The sequence below is a fragment of the Bombus vosnesenskii genome, unplaced genomic scaffold (assembly GCF_011952255.1).
Source record: "Bombus vosnesenskii isolate JDL3184/JDL3185 unplaced genomic scaffold, Bvos_JDL3184-5_v1.1 scf7180000013352, whole genome shotgun sequence".
In the NCBI taxonomy this organism is placed as follows: domain Eukaryota; kingdom Metazoa; phylum Arthropoda; class Insecta; order Hymenoptera; family Apidae; genus Bombus; species Bombus vosnesenskii.
Genome location: NW_022882988.1, coordinates 755,545 through 777,218, shown reverse-complemented (window position 1 = coordinate 777,218; position 21,674 = coordinate 755,545). Strand labels below are relative to the sequence as shown.

The window sequence follows — 21,674 nt, the reverse complement described above, 5'->3', positions numbered from 1 at the left end:
ACACGACCTACTTTATCGGTTGAATTTACGCGATACTAGGAATCCTCGTATCCCAGCTACGATAAAGCTTACTGGACGACACATCCCTGATTTTATTCCACCAACTGACACCACAGGAAATCCTTGCAGATAATGCGTTGCGTGTTCGTAAAAGACTGGGAAAGACGGGAAGAAGATTCGTAAAGAATTGCAAGATTATAACGCATCCTTATGCACTGCACCGTGTTTCCGTTTATACCACACCATAAATAATATATAAAAGCCAGTTATAAAAATCTAGATTTGCTTTATAAAAGTATATCACTTTGCGACGAACACCGAACACAGTTCTCATAATTTTCCATCCCATCGTTTTCGTACGAGTTGTGAATAGTCTTTAGAAGGACCATGCTTTCTATAACATCATTCTTTTTAATCATGATACGTCTAAATCTACAACAAGATTCGGGAATTTTTTAGCGATTTTTGCAAAATAATTCGATCCTGCAGGATTTACAAAATATCTTACAAGTGAAGTGGCAATGTTATTAGCGAAGTTTTAAAAGCGAGAAGCTACGAGTTATCCCTCGCACAAATCACAAGCTAATCGGTTATCCTGTTTGATGTAAAATTCCAAATTGTAAAATCAAAGTCTACAATTCGTAACTTGTCGATTCACGGCCCGAGTATCCACCAAAAAATGTCTGGTTGATTGATCGAGCGGAGAGAAAAAGGTAACGCGCCAAACGATTATCGGCGATCGTTCTATCAGCTGATTCACCGATCATCCTACTAACCGCGACACACATTTCCGTAGGACTCTGATCCTACTAAATTCCTCGGTGATTTTCCGTTCGAGTAAGCAGAATCGGATTGTTATTAGCTCGAGCGGAAATCGGTAGTTCGAGCAGGTCGCGAACCGGTGCGTTTATTAAACGGTTGCGCAACGTCGTTCGAGTTTTCTTTCGCCACGGTGTCCCGACGTCACTTTCTCTTCTCTCGTGGAAAATTATTACGTTCCGTAATTTCCGCCGGACCCGGCGGCGCCGCGGCGCACCAACATCGCGCGTATCCGGTTGGAATGTAAGCGGACAGATCGTGCAGGTGGTAGAGGTGTGACCGAGCACTGAAACACCGGTGATTTTGCAATAACGGCCGATCGAAGGTGTTGCAGCTATTCGAATAGACTGGTTGTGGTTGTAGAAAATCCGACGTTTTCGCCCGATTCGCTTTCCACCTGCTACGATATATTTGTAGAAAGGTACAGTAGTTTCTCGTTTGTCCGACAAGTCGCTGAATAAGATAAGTTTGCAAGACCGAACAATTTCGATAATAGAAATTCGCTAAATATCTTTTCTACGTTTTGTTAGATCGAATAATGAAACTATGCTCCTCGAAATGTCTTTATTCAATATTTGTCCATTTCTCACGATAGAGAGATCGATACTTTGTAAATATTCAGAGAAACTACGAAAACACGTACTCCCATAATGCCAGAATCGAATGGAAAGACAGTTTTGACGAGAAATTGGTCGACGATGTATATCGAAAGTAAAAACTTGCTCTTCCGTAAAACATGAAAAATATGACTCATCGTGTCTTTCACCTGTGGTCTTCGTTTATTTTCAAAGAAACGTCGCATACCCTACATGTACGTTACGTGACAAGACGTAATATCAAGGGAAAGCCTACGATTTCGTAGTTAGTTAGGGGAACGAAGACGATGAATCGAACTACCCGAGCGTTGTCGTTACTATTCGTTGCTACGGAGATTATCGACCAAACTGACATCCACAATTATTTATTATCACTGGACGATTCAATAGTTGAACCGCCACTATATATTCCGATGAAAATTAACCGTCACAGACGTGAAACGTTGCTGCTTGTTATTCTTGGGCAATTTCTCGCGTTTCTCGATCAAAGATTACTAGCACGAGGCAAGCGTTGCGCGTTGGCTGGACGTTGACGCGAAACTAACGATAAAAGTACGATAACAGGGCTGCAGCAGTCTGAGATTAGATCGGTTGTCGGATGTATCGACGCTCCACATCTTCTCGTCGTTACCAAGATCCGATCCAGGATCGATCTCAGTGGTCCACGAGCTGCCTTCTTCCATGCCAGTTGGCCAGTCGCGTATCTTATTGTGTCATCATTCTCAATTTGCTTTATCGCTCGTGAGCGCACCGTTACTTTTGCTCACGCGAGCAAACACCTCGCGATTAACCGAAATCTTTCGCTTTTTTTCAAGTGCCTCGACTCCTTCGCCAGTGGAAATTTCAAATCGATCTTTATCGAGTTTAGGTTCGATGTACATGCGGAAACAATTTATCACGAAAGGTATCATCTTTTACGGGGGGACGAGATTATAGGAGAATTGCATTTTTTCAGATGATAGAAATTAATGACTTTTACGATAAATGAAGATTACGGGAGCAAATCGCGACAAATGTATTTTTGCTGGTTTTTTGATTTTGACGTTACTCCGTGACTAAACAGGAGAAGTTCGATACGATATATCCACGTGTGTAGAAGATGGCTGATCAGTCGACGAAATCTATTTTAAGACAAGCGATATTTTGATATAACGAGGATATTTTAAAACTGTCTGCAAGAGTATGCGAATAAACACGTTTAATTTGAAAACCGAATAACGAGACAATTTTCACGACGCACGATCAATCGACATCGTATTGAATCATAAAACTGCTTGCCTTGCTTGAAGATAGAAAATGTAATTTATCGCGTTACTCCAAATATAAGAAATTAGTAGCTTGACGCGTATAACCGGCGGTGGACGTCTTTTAATAAGAAACTGCACCTAACGAAATTTTCTTTTATCCGTATGCGCTCGGTGATCCGCGAAGATTCGAGCTGGAAGGTAATCGGCTCCGTCCGATGCCGCGGAAAACGAGCGCGGCTTTCACGGAAATGGAAAGTAAGGCAAATCGAAGAAACTGAAGAAACCGTAGATTCTCGACACTGAAACTCGTATCGTATCGGCGCGATGATTCTGCAACCGTACGTCTCATTAACGAACCCTGGTCGACCAATTTCGCTTTCTATCAGGTGATTCAACGTTTCGCAGGAATTTCCTTTACAAATCAACGTCTTCATATTTCACAGTGAAAACGCACGCCCATACGAGATTAGAATCGTGTTGTACGTTCAAACTTTGAAATTCAAAGGCCGACCGTTCGATCGGGAATGTTGAAGCAGGTTGGCAGGATGTTGGAAATCTGGCACGCCACGCTACGAGCGACGTGCTCGCGTTTCCGTGCCATTGTCGCGCGATGCAGAGAGGGGCGAGGCGAGGGAGAGAGAGAGAGAAAAAAAAATACGCGGAAAGAGAGCAGACTAGTCGAGGAAGGAGCACGAAAATGATCCACGGCTCGCGTGAAAATGCATCATACCGCGACGAATCAGGAGCGTGGACGTTCGATGATTTCACTGCGGAACCTCTTGCGTTCATTCTACAATACTGCACTTATCGTGTCGGTTCGCTGAAAACCGATAACAGATAACTGCACGCTTTGCACCGATCTCGCATTCTTCCTACGTTAGCGCGCGCAATTTTTTGATATTTTTTATTACTCGAACGCTTGGAAAATAAAATTCCAAGTAAGTTTCCGTTGCTTCGCATGTACAGTCTTTGCAATTTGTTCGATGTTAGTCACGTTGGTTTTTCGATCAACGCCGTTGGATAATAGTTTAGATAAAACGGGGTGTAAAAATTGTAGGAAAATTATATAACAGACTTTAGATCAGGCGAAATTATCTTCTGATAATTTGGGGGTTTTAAGTGTGATTCTGTTACGTAATTTATCAACGCGATGAAAACTTTCTTCTTATCAAGAACAGCAAATTTAGGATATTTTTTACATGGCAATTACCTTTCTTTGAATTCCTAACATTATTAATATATGTAATTTTATTTGTACGATTCCTTAACGAAATGTTAAATTTCACACGTATACGCGTATCACGCTCTTACGTCTCATTAACGCTTTTTGAGAAACTAATAACACGTTTGCTTTCCGCTGATACTTCCCCCCGCGATATCGATCTTCGTGTTACAAGAGGATCATTTCCGTACAATGATGTTTATCTCTCTGAATAAAACTCGACCTTTCCAAACTTTCCAAAAGATAAAACGTAGTAAACGTGGTAATCTGTGCAACCTGGCACGAATCGGCGACAAATTGGCTGTTTAACAGACACTTTTCTTTCCTCTGTAATTGGACGGATTGAGAAACGAGCGTGAACAAAAGGCGCGAAGGAAACAAAGAATCGCGAGCCGAAACGATTCTAAACGTCGTTTCACGGGATATCGCGAAGATGAGGAAAAGAAACGCGAGGACAACCGGGTCGAATTCACGAGCGACGGCCACTTATCCGCGAGCACGAGCGATTGCCGCGAACGCGCCGTAGTTTTCTTCTCTTTCTTCTTGCGACCTCGGTCACGCCACGAGCGCGTCCTCAAGAACTCGTTCCGAGCGAAAGAGAACTCGCCCTGGCGTAGTGACACGCACGCGGAATACGATTTAAGACTCGCCTAGTTCTCACGGGGCCGAGCCGTGCCATTTCGTCATACCGACCGGTTAATTGCGCGCCGACCCTTTATTTCAACGATCAAACGTTGCCGCTGTACACCCTGTTTTCCACCTTTTCCCCTTCCCTTCTTGCTTCGTTTTCCCTCCTCAACGCGCCCCTGGAATCTCGCTCCCTCTTTGCATCCTACGAAACTGTGGTAGCGCCCAGGCGCCAAAATCAACGATCGATCAACTCGTAATCTGTTCATCGAATATTCGTAATTGATGCTGTCGATCATATAGATTTTTACGAATGTCGATCTATTTAATGCGAATACCGTCGATGGAAGTATATAGATAGTTAATTGTTTTAATTAATATTTTTTAGGCATTAGGGAATAGCAATTTTTTCGTTAAAATGTTGTTCGGGACAAATTTTGCAGCGAATTATAAAAATAGTTAAGCATAAGCAACTATTGTAATATTTTATTATATTATTATTAATACGAAATAAAAAATGTCGAAAACGGCATTGATAAAAAGGAAAAGCGAAATTTCATTGTGTACTGTGCAAATTTTGTGATAAAAATTGTGATAAAAATAAAAATTATAAGACGAGATAAGGTCCAACGGATGATAACGTTTACTAAATATTATTTGTTAAGATGCAATGGTCAAACGATATATATTTTTCCGATTCACGTTTGTCGTTTTAATTGCGACAAGATGAGAAACTGATAGGCTTCCGGTAAAATGAAAATTGCAGAATTGCCAGGTACTTCAAAAGTATTTCGTTTGCTTACTGTTAGATTGAAAAATAAGGCATTGTGTTAGTAAGTAGGTACAAAATGTGAAAAGAAAGAATTTGTAGCTGTTTCCCCTTAACATCGTTTTACCTCAGATTACCCTACTTTTAATTACAAGACGAATTATAAGACTTTCTTCACGCTAAATGATCGTCCACGTGTCTCCCAAAAGAAAGCGACTCTTACGGTCGATTGAACGAACATATCGAGGACATCCATTAGGCGAATATGCTCGATCGTTTCACCTATCAAACACCTATCGGAGGAGGATCTTAAATTTTAAATATCAAAGCTAACGATCGATTTCGCGTATAATCCCTTGTACATTGATAGCGTGACATATGGGCATTTTCTGTTTATCGTAAACCCATTTTATATCGATAAAAACAGAAAGAATTTATTACACTAAGAAATATATAGATACCGTCAGACTTTGTCGATCGTACGAAGATAACGAAATTTATTTCGAGAAGAATTTATCGTGTATTTTAAAATTCTTTTCCAGATACTCTGAAAGAATTATCTGAAAAAGTACTGAAAAATATATCACTGTCGGTGGATAACTTTTCATTTTGATTCAATATACAACTGTATCACTCACGGAATGACCTGACAAAGAAGTCACAGTGTATTTTGAAACTTCTTTTTCGCGCGATGCGTATAGTTGAACGGTGCGTGTTACGGGAAAGTGAATCGAAACGAAAAGCTAGAAAGAGGGATCGATCGCGAAGATACAACGACAGAGTAACGTGAGATACGTCGTTGCTCCGCCGGATGAAAAATCTTATAACTAGTCTTATGTTTCAACCTCTGGCCTAAGCAGCGGTCGTCTCGTTTTTCAGGCTCGCACCAACGACTTCGCCTAGTGAAACGAATACAAAAGTCGCTTTCGACGATGCTTGAAAAAATTTCCCGACCTTCTGTAGCTGGTCCAAGTTCTGCTACGATTATAGACCGTGCGAAAAGAAGGATACACATGCTCTGACTAACTAAAATATTTACGCCTATCACGAAAGATTTTTACGAATACATCGCCTGTATTATACGAAACATTTTGAAATTTCATTGGCAGCGTAATGGAACACGACTATCACGATTTTAGCAATCTGAAAATGTACAAGATATTTACTCGTTTTGAATCGAATTGTACTGAGTCATCTTGTAAATAGAATTTCGAAATCGTACACAATTGGAAATTTGATAGAAAAAGGTAAAGAATGTTGAGAAAAAGACGAGGGAAAATACATCGCCGATCAATTACTAATAGGACTCCCTTACAAAATAAATTACGATGTTGTAAAAAACAGGTCTATAATCTAAAACCTTCAACTTACCGGTTTGCTAATATTATTGGTAGACTGCGGATATTTATGCAAATTCATGTTTCTATGAATACAATTAAAGAAACGGTACTTGGATAGAAACTTGTCTTAGTTATTAAATATTTCCAAGACTATTACACTTTGGCTGTTTTATACAGGGTGGTTGGTAACTGGTGGTACAAGCGGAAAGGGGGTGATTCTACGTGAAAGAAGAAGTCGAAAATATAGAATAAAAATTGTTCGATTTTCTCGAAAACAAAGTCACAAACGAAAAATTTTTATTTTATATTTTCGACTTCTTTTTTCGCGTAGAATCACACCCCCTTTCCGCTTGTACCACCAGTTACCAACTACCCTGTATATCTTTGCATATTATGTGTATTCTGTACATTTTGTATCTGTAAATTTTCTACAAACGCATGAAAATCCGCAGTCTAATTACTATCGTTAATGTATTATCGTGCAGGTATTTTATTTTCGTCTATCGCACGAACAATCGTATCGCTTTCGTAAAGACCTAATAAATAATAGCTTTCTATAATTCCGTACGATGACAATCTCGAATCTGGCATAAAAAAAGGGAAGAAAATAGAGAAGAAAAACTGGAGATCGTCGATTTGTTCGTGATTTCTTTCTCCAATCCATGGCTCATTAAGAGTGATATTCTTTTCTGCGTTTTGACACCCTATACTTTCACCTTTTCAATTTATCGATGCTAACGAGCGAATCGTCTGAAAGGATTAGAGCGTGCTTTCACGAAATATTTCAAATCTATGGACGATGATCGATGGCATCGAATCTCGATGAGTTCTCTTTTCGTTGAAACGGATAATGTCAGTAGATTGAGCAACGGTCCTCTTACGGTTCTTGCGATTCCAATGGTTTCGCGAGAGAAAATCGCGCCAACGATGAACCACGTCCCGTACGAACATGGTCCGTACGACGAATCCGTATTCCGCGGTCTTATAAATATTTAAATCGCGGCTGAACGAGGCACACGGAGTCGACAAAACCCGGTAAACACGCCGTGAAGTCAACGACACGGCTAAAACGATCGTTTCGTCGATCTCTTTCAGCAGCAACGTCACCATCGCCAACCTGTTTGCCAAACGAATGAACTATCTGAAGGAAACAACGAAAAAACGAATCGCAATAGTAAAAATAATTGATCCAAGAGTAAAAAGGCAAATTTTGAGTATTTGAGGAACAAACTTGTTGACCGTTGGTCGAAGAAAGAAATTTGTTTTGGCAAAGATGCCGTTATCGTTATTTATGGAAATTTCTTTTTCGCGTGATGTGTGAGATTAAAAAACAAACTTTCTCCAATATATATGTATATATATGACCTTTCTGATTTTAATATCAATGTAGGTTTAATATAACGTATAACACAGTTTGTTAAATTTCCGAATCTTTTGACGAATATTGAATGTTCACATGAAATCCGCTGTTAAATTTGTAATTTTTCAGATGCGCAAGCGATCGTTTCAGCCTTCGAGAGTTTGATATATGGGCCACGTTGCACTTTCTGTTCGATCTATTGACGCTTTAATTACCGTACTATTGACGGTGCACGTGACTCGAGCTAAAGGTTGCACGAAAACAGCGCAGCACTCAACGTGTTCTATTACACTCTAATAGCTTCCTCGAAGCTTTATCACGCGAAACTAAAATTTCAATTTCGCTTTTTAATCTATCAAGATCGTTTTCCTCTGTACTCTCTTCGAATACATAGACACCGAGTGTACTCTCTAGTCAAAACAATTGAAATCAAATAATAACATTACTATTATTTTCATACTTATTTTATAAATATCCGAACAGTGCCATTTTTAAGTGGCATTTTAATTATCGATAGAAACGTAAATAAAGTTGGAATTTCCGATATAATTTAATTCACCAATTTCCAGAAAGTTTCTCCATTGTTAATTCGAGGCTCAACCAATCTCGTTGCTTCATCGACGCGGAAAAAGAAGGTAATTTCGAGGATAATCGACTAAGAAGCCAGGAACTTCTGAAAATCGTTTTGTTTTATCCAACTTTTCCAATTACTCTTTTTCACCATTCTCTCGCCACTTTGTAGAAGATGGAAAGATATAAAACGAAAAACGGAAAAAAAAGATTCGCCGAACAACTGTTACAAAATTAAAAAAAGAAAAAAAGAGGAGGAAGAGATGGAGCGGCGGCCGTTCCATCGAGTGCGTACGTTTACTGAAGCGAAGGAAAAGGAAGTACGAGGAATGGAGGAAGCATGCTAATTTCCATCGTCGGCTCGTACCGACACCGAGAGTCGTTTATCTGCCTTGGAATTGACCGATCGATGCGGTCTGATTGCCAAACGCGTTGCACCCGCTGCTCCTGTGCCGCAGGATGCAACGATCCTCGAACGTCGTTGCGTTTCGCGGGAATACAATCGCGAATTGTCTCTATTTTGACGTCGAACTAACTATTCCGCTTTCTAAACGACCGTTCAAACGGATTGGAACGCGTGTACCGTTCGATTCACGGGTGTCAGATTTAGGAAAGCGATTTTCGAATTAGCGCGCTCGTTGCCATTAAAATATACACAGGTAGACGAAAGTTTTCGAACACTCGTGGAAACTTAATTTGCGTATTTTATATGCGTTACACGAAACGTTTTATATGACACGCGATACGTAAAGTTTGCGCTACATACGTAGAAGATACAAGACATTTCATTGAAAGACAATTTCAAAAGCATTTCACAAAAAGCACGGAATTATTTAAACGATCGATTCGACGATAAATCCCAAGAAAGAAAAAGAAGATATAAAATATATAAAAGAAGATATAAAGAAAATGGAATGGATCTTTAAGATTATCTTTCTATTGTTTTGCCACATAAATCGATTTTTTCAAATCGGTATTTTTATACTATCACATTTTGAAAGGCATTTAAAGGTAAGTTGTTGCATAATAATCGCGTAATCCATTCGTAAGAAAGTTTGCCCACTTCATGGAATCTCTGCTATTGTAGTTTCCTATTCTTATCATCCCTGGATTATGCGCTCGATAGATTTTTCAATAAATATTATTTTGTACACATTGGTGGATAAAAGAGCCGGTAATGGATGGATCTAATCGCGATAAGTATCTAAGCTGTTTATCACAGGCAAATGGCTTTAAATGCTACATGTATGAAAATTTATCGAACACGTTATCAATAAGATACCGGTTTATCGCGAAAAAAGCGATTGTAACGAGTGCCTGAAATTTAAAAAATCTGTAATTTGAAGCGCCGTGGGTCGTCCTTACAAATGCTTAGAAGCACTCTCGTATAAAGTCCTTCTAATCAGATAAAAGAACTATCGGGTTATTCTGAAAGTTCGTAACGAAACTTTTAGCTCTGATACAATACGTATTTCTCTATTATCTGTTGATCTGTTGATTATTCCGTTGATCAATTTCTTCTTTGTAATTGCAACGTTTAATGTGCCACTTAGAATCGATACTCGTTCCAATTCGGTGTCCCGTTATCTGACAGAACTTTGTAAGAAACGGTCATCTATCAAACTCAAGAAATACACAAAAGAATATATCGACACAGCGAAGAGTACTGCCAACTTGTCGTACGATCCAATAGGATATTCGATTAAAGAACGTCACGATCGCTTCCACTAATCAAATGTAAGAAAATGAGAGCACGCCGTAAAAATACGTCTATTCGATCATCGAAGCTATTCGAGCGTCAAAGGGCCTCGTAATCGAATAAAAAAAATGCAGCATTTACGATAAAAGGGACGTCGCTACGATCATTCGCAGCAAGGAAAAAAAAAAAAATTCCGGAAATAAAAAGTACACCATAAAAATGCACTCGGTAGCAATTAAAGCTATTCGATCGCCATACGCGCGATGTTTCACGAAGAGACGGATACTTATCGCGAGATTTCCACCAACACGGACTATCATTCTTCACCACCAAAAATGACTTGCCGATCGGGACAACGTGATTCAATCCGATGTGTGAACACCATGGAACGATCCGCACGAGTGTTTACTACGGCGAGTAACCGCGTGCAGTCCGACGGAAACGCTGCCTTCGAACTGAACCGCCTCGACCTTCGTGTCCGGCACGATCGATCGTAAAGTAGGCGGCGAGGAACCACCGAGCGAAGCCCTTCGCGCGAAGCCAGCAGAGAACGAAGCGGAAATATAAAACGCGTACAAAGACGACAGAGAGACAGAGAAAGAGAGTAAAACACACGCGTGTCGCGCGCGGAAAACGCGTCGTCGTACTGGCCGCTCGCGGCGACTCTTCCTCTTCGGCTCGCTGACTTTCGGCGCGGGTAGAAGTGGCAATGCCGGTCGTGGAGGTAGCACAGGTGACAGGGACGTAATCGCACGGTCGAGCGCCACAACTACCATTCGAAACAATCGCAAGCGGAATCCGGGAAACCGGCAATCATTCGGGCTTCCATAATTCTGTTAAACCTGGTCGGTAACGGAGCTCGAGCCGACGACCGAATTTCTGGGATACGACGGCGTACAGGTTTAGGAAAAAAACGCTGGCGATAGCGGCGAACGAAAGTTGTCGTTATTGTCATTTAACGCCGCGTCGACCGCTAAGATGTTTATCGTGGAAAATTGCATTGTATTTATTATTAGCGATACGCGAAATAGTATTCCACTTGCGTACATAATTAGTAGAATTTATCATGTTACTGTAACTCTTGCAAATAGTTTCGACTTTTACGTACGTACACACACGCGTCTTAAGATCTTAATCTAGCGTAAGCACGACATTGTGACCGACTAAGCGTTCTCTTGATAATTTAGGTTAATTATCACGTTCGATGTAAGAGCAGCAAGTACGTACATTTCCAGATTCATTTTAAACTTTACCGATCTAATCGCGACGATCGTGTCTGATCACGGTGCCAATGACATTTCAAAATGTTTTATACAACGCCTACGTGTGTGTACGATTTGAAAAATTTTCGAGAAGGCCGGGCACGATGACTCGTTCGAACGTCAAGTACATGGTAATCAAGCGTGATACAAATTTGTATAACGTCGAAAGGACGAACGGTATCGAGCTTTTGCTAGGATAGCGTGGAACGTGAGGCAAATCCTATTCGGATACGTCACTGAAGACTAATGACCCCCGACAAGAGAAAAAGAGGGACGATGCACGATCGAGGAGACTGATCTACGAGGAATCGGACAAGCAAGCGCGGTAACGGTGCTACCAATCTTGCTGCTTGCCAGCTGTTCGTTCGAGCACCATGGCACGAAAGCTCGCATCGTGTTCCCTCCACTTCTGTCACGCGCTCTCGCCGCTGTCCTCTTACCTAGACATTCACTTCGCCCTGACAAAACGTTTCGACACCGCGAAAACGTAGCAGAATCTTCGGTGTTTTTTCGCTAAGCCAGCGTTTAGAAAGCAAACAGCGGCTCCTGTGAGCGCGTTCACGCTCGATCAGGATGTCGCCGTCGCATTTTCTTTCTTCGTGTCTCGTTGCTTCCCCTTCGTCGTCACTGACCTATCGTAACCGTTCCTTTCTCGTCGCCTTGGTCCTTTCATAATCGATCGGTGAACCGTCGCGCGACGTAATACCTGGAAACCCGTGCTTCAGAGCACGTTGTACCGTTTCTTTTCTCTTTTTCCCCCCATTTTTCTAAATTCCTTTTCCGACGTTGGACAGGGAAACTCACGTGAACGAACGTACCTCGTACAAACAGAAAGAAGTTCTTTTCAGACGGAATGCTGTTCTTCTTAGGTTTAAAATATACGAGTAGACCAGTTGCTGTTCTCTGTGATTATGCCACTTGCCGGTTAAAACGAAGCATGTTAATATCAGATAGTTGAAAAGCGTACCGACGAATTCGATTATATAAGGTGGAAGAAACGAATAACATTAGTTTAGTTGTTACGTTGCTGGTTTAACGGAATTCGTGTTGGTCTGCTAATGTCATCCACGTTTTCTATAAATCGAAAGGGATGACGAAAACGCTGAAATTGTTAAAAAAAATTTAATCTGAAAATCAAACGCATAAGTAGATTTGATATGAACATTGACTCGACGATATATCGAATTTAAAAATAGCAGGAAAAAGACCTTCGAGTTACAGAGTCAATTCTACGATTACGAAACGAGGTGAATAATATCGCGCGACAATGAATGAAGGAAGAAAGAGTACTCCCTTTGCTCGTGTACCATCTCGATTGATATTTCAGCTCAGCGCAGTATAGTTACTTATAGTTTAAGGTTACGATCGTCTACGATTCCGTAATCCTGATGCGTCGGTGAAACCAGCGAGAATTTCGGAATATCCTGTCGCAATGACGAGTCGTGCGATGCCTTCGTAACGTTTCGACGATAATACAATTTTCGAGGGAAACTATCGCGGAAAGTAGAAATTCGAGGGAAGAGCAGTGGCACGTGCTTTCGACGGCGACCTCTCGTTTCGAGATCGGGGCCGGTACGCGAGCAGTCGTACCAATTTATCGAATAAACAGAGGCGGAGATTTTATTCACCGAGCTAACGGTACCGCAGTTCACCACGAGGATTTGTAAGGATTCGCCGGCCTTGCTGGCATTCCGTGACGAAAGCAACGCAGTGCAATAAATGCCACGCAAATACCAAACTGACTTACGAACCTTCTGCCAAGCTCACGAGCAAATGTCAAAAGCCGTGCGCTGATACGGAAAAAGAGTGTTTCATAAATCTTTCGTTTGTTATTCTGATGGACCGACCCAAAAATATTACAAACGTTAGAGAGCGTTCCGGTAATCATAAGATCGAATAAGATTTCTTCGTTTAACGCTTCGTTTTCGAGAAAATCGAACTTGAAAATTTGTCAAATATACACGAAAATGACTGATTTTCAACGAAAGAGGAACGAATAATAATTATCGCATGTATGAAGAAAATGTAGGATAACATTTTTTATACCCTCCTATTTCCGAGAAAATTAAATTTGGAAAATACATCGTATCTATTTTCTCGAAGATACCGCTTTACAGATTAAATAACCGTTCTAATACATCAATCGCTGTTTTACAACTTCCTACATAAGCCATTTTGACGAAAGGCATCCGAATAAAAATGTATAGTTACGTCAGCTGCACTTGTAATTGTTAGATAATTGTATTGACGCAACGTACGCGTCGATAGCAGCGAACGTCTTAACGAAATTATCCCCCAATCGGAAATTTGTATAATCGTGGAACTAAAAGATCAGTGAATTTACAAAGACGAATAAATTTCAGTTATATTCGATCTTAGTCCTTGCAAATGTAAATATGCGAATTTAACAGGATGGAACCAACGTGTAAAAATATAGAGAATTTTTAAATAAGAAATTATTATGTCCCTCGCGATCTGGCAGTTAACACATCTTCTCTGCTTAAGAAAAAGACAAGAAAGTTCATCGGGGAGCGATATGACCAACGTTAGGTATTATCCTTAATAGGGACAGAACATCAATGGTTGGATACTGAATTAAATCATAATACCAACTAAATAACGCGGTCGAGTTACCCAAGTGGCAACAAAAAACTAAAACCGAGATATTTTCTAGTTTCACAAGCGTTCTCTCGTTCGATTGAAGCCAAAGTACGAGCCTTTTTACGTAACGGACAAAGAAAGTTCCACCTCACAAAGCGGTCAAGCAATTTTAAGCGCTCGTTCTTTCTATCTCTCGACAAAATACGTATAGTGACTCGTTTTTAGCAATAAAACTCTATTTATAAATAAAAAAAAGTTACGATGATGGTTATGACAAATAATTGCGCGTTACAACGATACAGAATGTTACTAAATATTATCAAACATTTCCAATGGTATCGCGCTACTACAAGTACTACTTGTAAATAACTCAACAGTAAACTGTACTACCTGCTGCACATTTGTTTTACCGACGTACAAACGTACCACTCGCTTGGTAACTAGTAACAGACGATTCTACTTGGCAGTGTATTACCGACCGTATCTACTTAGCGTCGCATCGTCTAACTAAGTAAATACAGTCCAGATGTCATTCAAACATTATATCGAATGTACTCATTCGACGGTGAGCACCAAATTCGAATTTCAAATGCTGGAAAAAATTTAAAAACAAATGAGAAAAGCTTGTTCTAGTATATAATAAGGAAAAGATACGGTGATTTACACAATTCTTTACGAAAATAATGTAACGTGCGCTAAAAACTTGACGAAAGCCATCAGAAATAATAAAGAATTCTATAACATCATCAATTCGCTAATAATTTTTAAAACAAGTAACTTGCAAAGCCGCGTGGTACGATGATCATTAGACTGCAGATATTTATGCAAATTCATATTTTTATTATTTACAATAAAAGAATTGAAACTTGAATAAAAAATCGTTTTATCTATAAAACATTGTAAAGGACGCTATATTTTGGATATTTTATATACTTTCGCATATTATGTGCATTTTTTCACCTTCAAATTTGTCCATACATGCATAAAAATCTGCAGTCTAACGATCGTACAATGTTCTGAACTTGCATGCAATAACTTTGACTTCTACATGACGAAGATTGAATTTGCAAGAGATTAGCACAACGAGGTCGTGCTTGGAATTTCATACGGACAACAAAATCTATTTACATGTGTGACGTGTCGCGAATAGAAGTGCAAATCGGCAACGCGTTGCAACGAGTGCAGTTAGTCATCGCGAGCGCGGCCGAATGAAAACAACTTTGCCACTCGCGACAGAGGCGTAATACCGTTCTCTGTCGGTTTTCCCAATGAACCGAAAGAGAACTAGCTGGGGGAGACTCGAAGCATTCGACGGCTCGATCCTCGCTGTAACGAGTGTTCGGGCCAAGTAACGGTAAACGCCATATCGCGTCGCTTTTATATATTGTCCTATTCATAGTGCGCTCACTCTCGAACGTATATATTTTTTTATCTCTCTCTCTCTCTCTTTCTCTCTCTCTCTCTCTCTCTAAACAACTATTTGTAATTCCCAAGTACGATCTCTGATCATCGAATTAGAGAACACATGCAAGAATTTCAATTCTTTAATTACAATATCCCATATACACGCTATACTGAACAAGACGCGTGTCATTTTGTTCGAGAACTTTTTTCTATTTATACTTCACTTTTACTCGAGAAATTTTTCGTTAATCAATTCCTTCGAATATCTTTGCAAGACTTTTAGAATATCAGAAGTTTCGAGCAAATATAAAGGCTATGGTAAATGCTAATGAGATTACGATACACGCGAGAGATAGCAAAAAGTCGGACATTACGTTTAACGTCCAGCAATCAGTTCTTTATCGATACACGAACAGGCATCGATTTATCTTATTGAAAGATAAAACCTTTTCGTTAACGAATCTTGATCTACATACGACCGCTTCCAATGCTTTTGAAATAATTATAAACGAAATTTGTTCATGCCTATTTCATTGGTTGGCAGAAACTTATAACAAACAATCTTGTTCCAATTCCATCGAATCCTACACAGAATATATCGATTGACAAAACTCGCTGCAAACTTTTCGAATAATATGTACGACACGTTAGTAATGAATAAATCTCGCTGCTAAAATTCAACTCTTCATTTCACGGGATAATACGAATTGTAAAAATAAAAATTCTTCGGGTGATCCATATTCGACGCTTACGCCTCGAGAATCTAATCACTCCTCGGATATTCAATTTCGAATATTCACGTTCAGACAACTTTTCTTCGTTCCCTCGCTCTCTTTTTGCTTTTTCTTTTTTCACCGTGTCAGACGCAACACGTAGCGGCGCTTTAAATGGTTCGCAGATATGTAGGCTGCCACTACGAGCGAGCAAATGCGCTTAAAAGTAAACGACTGAATCGGATAAAACCTAACCCACTTCTTTTAACGCGGCACACGTTCCTGGAAGCGTTTTCCGCGGTGGAGGCGGTCGGGTTCGATTTATATGCGGGTACCGGGCATTGTTTTAACGGTTTGTCGTGTGTCGCGAGCTAGACAATAAGAGCAGAGATTCGCGATGGAACAGCCGGAAATAATAGCGGTATGGCACGCGGGGAAGCGGAGCAAGTCCAACGTGAGAGACGCGCGGAACAACGAGAACTCCCGTAAAAGGCACTTAAAACATTCTGTCAGCGAGCGCTCTGTGGTTTCGTTCGCAGAAACGATTTTATTTCGTCGACAGAGAGACGCGAATATCAGCGATGGGATTGAATTTGATGTAACTATTACAGGAGATGAACGAAGCGATAAAGTCGCGCTTTTCTATTTTTTATAAAAAATTAATTGTCATATGTAGTACATTGTCAATTAATCTCCAATGTTTGCAAATTAATTGATTTTCCAACTAAATACACGTTTTTCCATCATCTTCGTAATTTTAGAAATATCGTGTAACTTACACCTATAGCTTCTATCGCAATTTGTCGACTGTGTCTTTGAAATTATTTTTTGAAATTACTTTTAGCTATTTTATATTAAAATATTCCTTCGCAGTTACAAGGTAACACGACGATGAAAAATATCAACAAAGACGTAATATCGTGGCTTTTTCCGGCGATTTTCATACTTGTACGGATCCCTTTAATAATCGAATTACCACTGACTCACTCATAGAATCTTTTTATAGTTATGTCATGTGCGCGCTGACTAATGTTAGCTAAGTGTCCACAATCTACAAAAAATATCACAGTTATGTCAAGAAGTATAACTGTTCTAAGATTTACGCGTAAGAATGGAACGCATACGAACGTAACGAAAGTTTTCTATGACGAGTATCGAAATATCTTCGCGAGCTACTGCGTTTGCGACGTTCCCGGACCTATCGCCAACGAAAACCGTGCAGTCGGTTACTTTACAATTTCGTTGTTTAAAGATCTGCCTAATGGAACGCTGCCCAGTAGCACGCGAAAAATTGCTTTCGACGTTTCTCTTTCCAGCCCTCGATTCGTTTCGTCGTTCATTTGGAACGTTCCGCGCTGTCGGCGAAAACGTTTTTCCAAGTCGTTGGCGCCGTAAAGATGAAAAACGCGAAGCTACGTGAAAAAAAACCGACGAAAATCAACGGTTCTCTATCGGTCACCATTCGCCACCTGTTGCCCGCTGAAATTTACTGCTTGATACTGATTTACGATTCCACTATTAATGGAATATCCCGTCTGCCTTTCGCAGTTGGCGCACCAAAACAAATGGCTGGACCGATCGAGATATCCCCAGAATTAAGAAGACTCACCTTCGCTTGATTTTCTTCTCCGCTCTTATTCTGCTTCTCGAAGCCGATGAAACGATTCTGGAAATCGAGAGAATCGGAAATTAACGTCATAGCCACACCCAGGAAATATAGTACAGAGGATCGTAGCGAATCAATTGATTACGCTAATATCAATAATAAATATCAGGACACAAGATAACAAAAGGCACGGTATTCTGCTTCTCTATTCGTACGATAAATTTTACAATATTAAAATTATAGTAGCTTTTAAACAAGTAGCTTAACGTGATTTTTTAACGTATATTCTTGCTTAAAAATATCGACAAGCTTGAAGGCTCGAAAAAGATAACGTCAAGGGAAAAAATCCTGTGTCTCCATGTCACTCGTTTTCAACAACTTGATCAATTTTGTCCTGACATATAATATAAGATAGCAATGAATTGAATATAAACGAGACACTCTATATATGTTTTATAATGCAAAATTCTACGAAAAAAAGAAAAAAAAGATTTGTCAATATTTCCCGATTAATGTAACGAAGTAATGTAACGGGTGTCCTAATATTTATGACCAATAACGCAAGTATTGTCCTGACGGTGTGATCGAAAGTCGAATAAATCAACTGCGCATTCAATTACACGTGTCGTTATTTTATTTTGTTTTTTTTTTCTCCTTAGCAAAATAGCGAATCGACATTTCCGTCGATGTTATCTAAACATTCCGGTGTCGTGGTCACACATCAAAATGACGTAACGAATGAAAGTATATAATGACGAGCCTCGAATGTCACCGGTGTCGTATCTCTGAAACTCTCAGCAGAGAAAGTTCTTCGCCGTGCACTTCCTCCTTACCGCTGTTATTTGTTTCCGAAAATTCGAGACGACCGAATTCAACAACCGTATTTTGTTCAGGAATTTCCTCAGCGATCTGCGATGCACGTCGGCCATGTTATTCCGTCAGTTTTCCATACGCGAGTTACTTCACCGGTAAACTTTCATACTTGCGACAGATCTCAAGAGATACGAATTCGATCGTTTCTTATTTGACACGGATCGCGAAATCGAGCGTTTCCTGCTCGACACAAATCGCGAAAGCGATCCGTCGTATAAATAACGACTTGCGCGAACGCTTCGCAGTACAGGAAGCTCGCTCACAAGTTGACAAGCGCACATCGCGTACGCGACTAATCACCGAACCGCTAAAGCGCTACGCGATCACACCGATACTCAGAACGAAAAGTGTTCATCGTTGCTATCTTACCTCGGCGGTTTCCTGCTGATAACGTTCACCGACAGCCTGAAACGCAAAAACCAAGTGTGACACGAGATACGACAAATGGTAAGGAACAGTACGCGCGGAATCTAATCCTTCGTTGTATCGGCGAATTCTTTCTTACAACTATCTGCCTTGCGATTGGATACCGTTTATCGCGTCACGCTATTGTTGCAAACAATTACGTATTGTTTCATCATAGGTAGAGATCCGCGAGAGTAAAACATAATTGGAAAAAGCAGATTCACAAACGGTAGGGAAAAAGCTGTGGTGGATTTGAAAAATATATAAAATCTCGTTGTACGAAGGATCGCTCAGGGTCTTAATCAATTTTTGTTGCCCTCGTTCTCATCTTTTACCGCAACGACTTTCTTTCCGGTCTTACTTTCATATCGAGATAAAAGCTCGCGGAAAAATTGGTGTCTGCCGCGGACGAGGTCGATGAACGAGTAAAAGTTCCAACCCTTCCCTCTCCTACGACCCTCTTTTTTATTATCTTCTTTTCTTTTTTTTTTATTTTGGTCTCTTTGTTCTTTTTCCTTTCCTTTACCAGATCTGTTATGACGTCTCGATACTCACGTGTATGGTGCTCGTGGTATCCGAGGAGGTCGCCGAGGCTAGCTGGTTCCGGTTCTCTATGACCGTCTTTATTTGCTCGAGCACCTGCAAAGGAACCGCATGCACACTCGGTAATTATCCACTATGCTACCCGTAATTATCGTTTCTGTAAACCCCGTGGCCTAGATTTCAACGCTGACGTCTCTATTAAAACGTTGGGGGAAAAAAGGAACCTCTTTCGCGAATCGACCATTTCTGCTTTAACTAACGCTTTTACGGAATTTTCTCTTTCTTTCGTTTCTTTTCGTCTCATCCCGTTCTTCGTTTCAGGAACGAACATTTACTTATTTATCGACGATCAAACGTTCGGTTAAAAGATATTCCTACTTTCATCCTCCTTTCTTTCTTTCGTTCAGTTTTGTTACGTGTTCCACTGAAATTTATTTTCACGATTAAGTATTGGAATGATACTTTCTTTTTTCACTTTCTTTTATAACTGAAAACAGCAGGGGAAGGACACGATGAGTCACATTTTTCATTCTCTCTTTTTTTTTTTTTTAAAGCAGTTTTAAAATTCAGCGGAATATTCCCAATCGGTCTCGTGTTTGTCTAACTTTTGCGTAATTAAAAAAAATATTGCTTATCATGATATTCAAATATGCATTGAGAAACATTAAAACATTGGAGATATTAAAACAATGTAAGTTTCAACAACTAATATTCTGGGTTTTTTCCTTTTTCATATTAAAAAAAATCCCTTTTTATCACGCGATCTGCATATTTTCCTTCGATCTGCATTCGAATTCGTTTACCGGTAGAAATTTACGCGGCGATCAATCGCACGTAAAAGAGACATTCGTGGGATTTCAATGTCCGTGTCAGAAAATGTAAGAAAAATTACCCGAAGAGATATCCTGTGCCTCTGCACGACGTGTTGATTGTACTCCTTGTGCTCGATCTCGTTGCTCTTTCTCGTTTGCCTCCGCTGTAAAATAAAGAAAGAAATGTAACGCCACGGTCACGACACGCTGTGCTGCTTCCACGTGTCACACAGTTTTCCATGAACGCGAAAACAATATTCGTGACTTTCCTCGAGTATCAGAACGGAACGCGAGCGCGGGCGCCGCTTTTTCTCTTCGTGTGGAACGCGAGTAGAAAGGATCTGTTCGATGTTTCTACGCTTCGGTCCTGAGGAGCTTCCGAGCGCAAAACGTTCGCTCCTCGCTTTCGAACGAGATAGAAATTTTACTCGCGGTTTGTAAATTCACAGATGTACAGAGATCGTCAAAGAGCTAATTTCCAAGAAATATTTTACGGGTGGCCTCAGCACACCGAAATAATAAAAAAGATTTGTATAAACGTATGCTCTATTTGTCTTTGTCTTCGAGTTACAGCGAATTTTACATAAAGACACCAGCGACGATTTAGTTTAAGGGGCAGATTCTCGCGTGACGACAATATAAACGAGTGATTTTTATAAATTTTTAATGTAAATAGATAGTTTTGAGGTACAAATGTAACTTCTTTATTTAAGTTCTCCTTACTGTTTAACAATTTTTTAAACTGCAAGGTTTAATAACTTTTTAAAGAATGGGTAGGGATAATGACGAACAATAGGTGATATATTAATAATAATTAATAAATGAACCTTTGTTTCTACGTGATAGCCTTGTGTCAATTTTTTTAAAGTACGGACTAGAATGTGGTTTGAAGACGTATCGGTTATCGTTAGTTGCGTAATTTACAAATCGAAGATATCAGCGTCAATGACTCTCATACCACCTGCGCTATAATTCATATTTATGCTTGTCAGTACACGAAGGAAAAGGTAAATAAACAAAGGAAAATATAAATGAATGATGAGACTGTGCACACAAACATCTTCAAATGTAAATAAACACCGGTGACGGTGATAAACAAGCCACGAAAATAAATAAACAATTCGTAAATGTACACAAACGGACAAAATGTTGTTTCTATATTCTGATCGTGCTACATTATCCAACGTCAAAATTACAGTCAAAGAG

General features: G+C 40.0%; 1 protein-coding gene across 11 annotated transcripts in view; it reads right to left on the bottom strand.

Moving 5' to 3' along the window:
- Window positions 1–21,674, bottom strand: part of LOC117236851 — a 92,520-nt gene that overhangs the window by 9,177 nt on the left and 61,669 nt on the right. For 9 of the 11 annotated variants that reach the window (XM_033500190.1, XM_033500195.1, XM_033500186.1 and 6 more), the window contains 4 exons: window positions 20,549–20,632; window positions 19,669–19,752; window positions 19,078–19,113; window positions 17,839–17,895 (listed from right to left, as the gene is read on the bottom strand). In XM_033500190.1, the coding sequence (XP_033356081.1) occupies window positions 17,839–17,895; window positions 19,078–19,113; window positions 19,669–19,752; window positions 20,549–20,632 (261 nt within the window). The remainder of the gene's footprint in view (window positions 1–17,838; window positions 17,896–19,077; window positions 19,114–19,668; window positions 19,753–20,548; window positions 20,633–21,674) is intronic. The other 2 variants (XM_033500185.1, XM_033500192.1) reach the window with 1 other exon arrangement.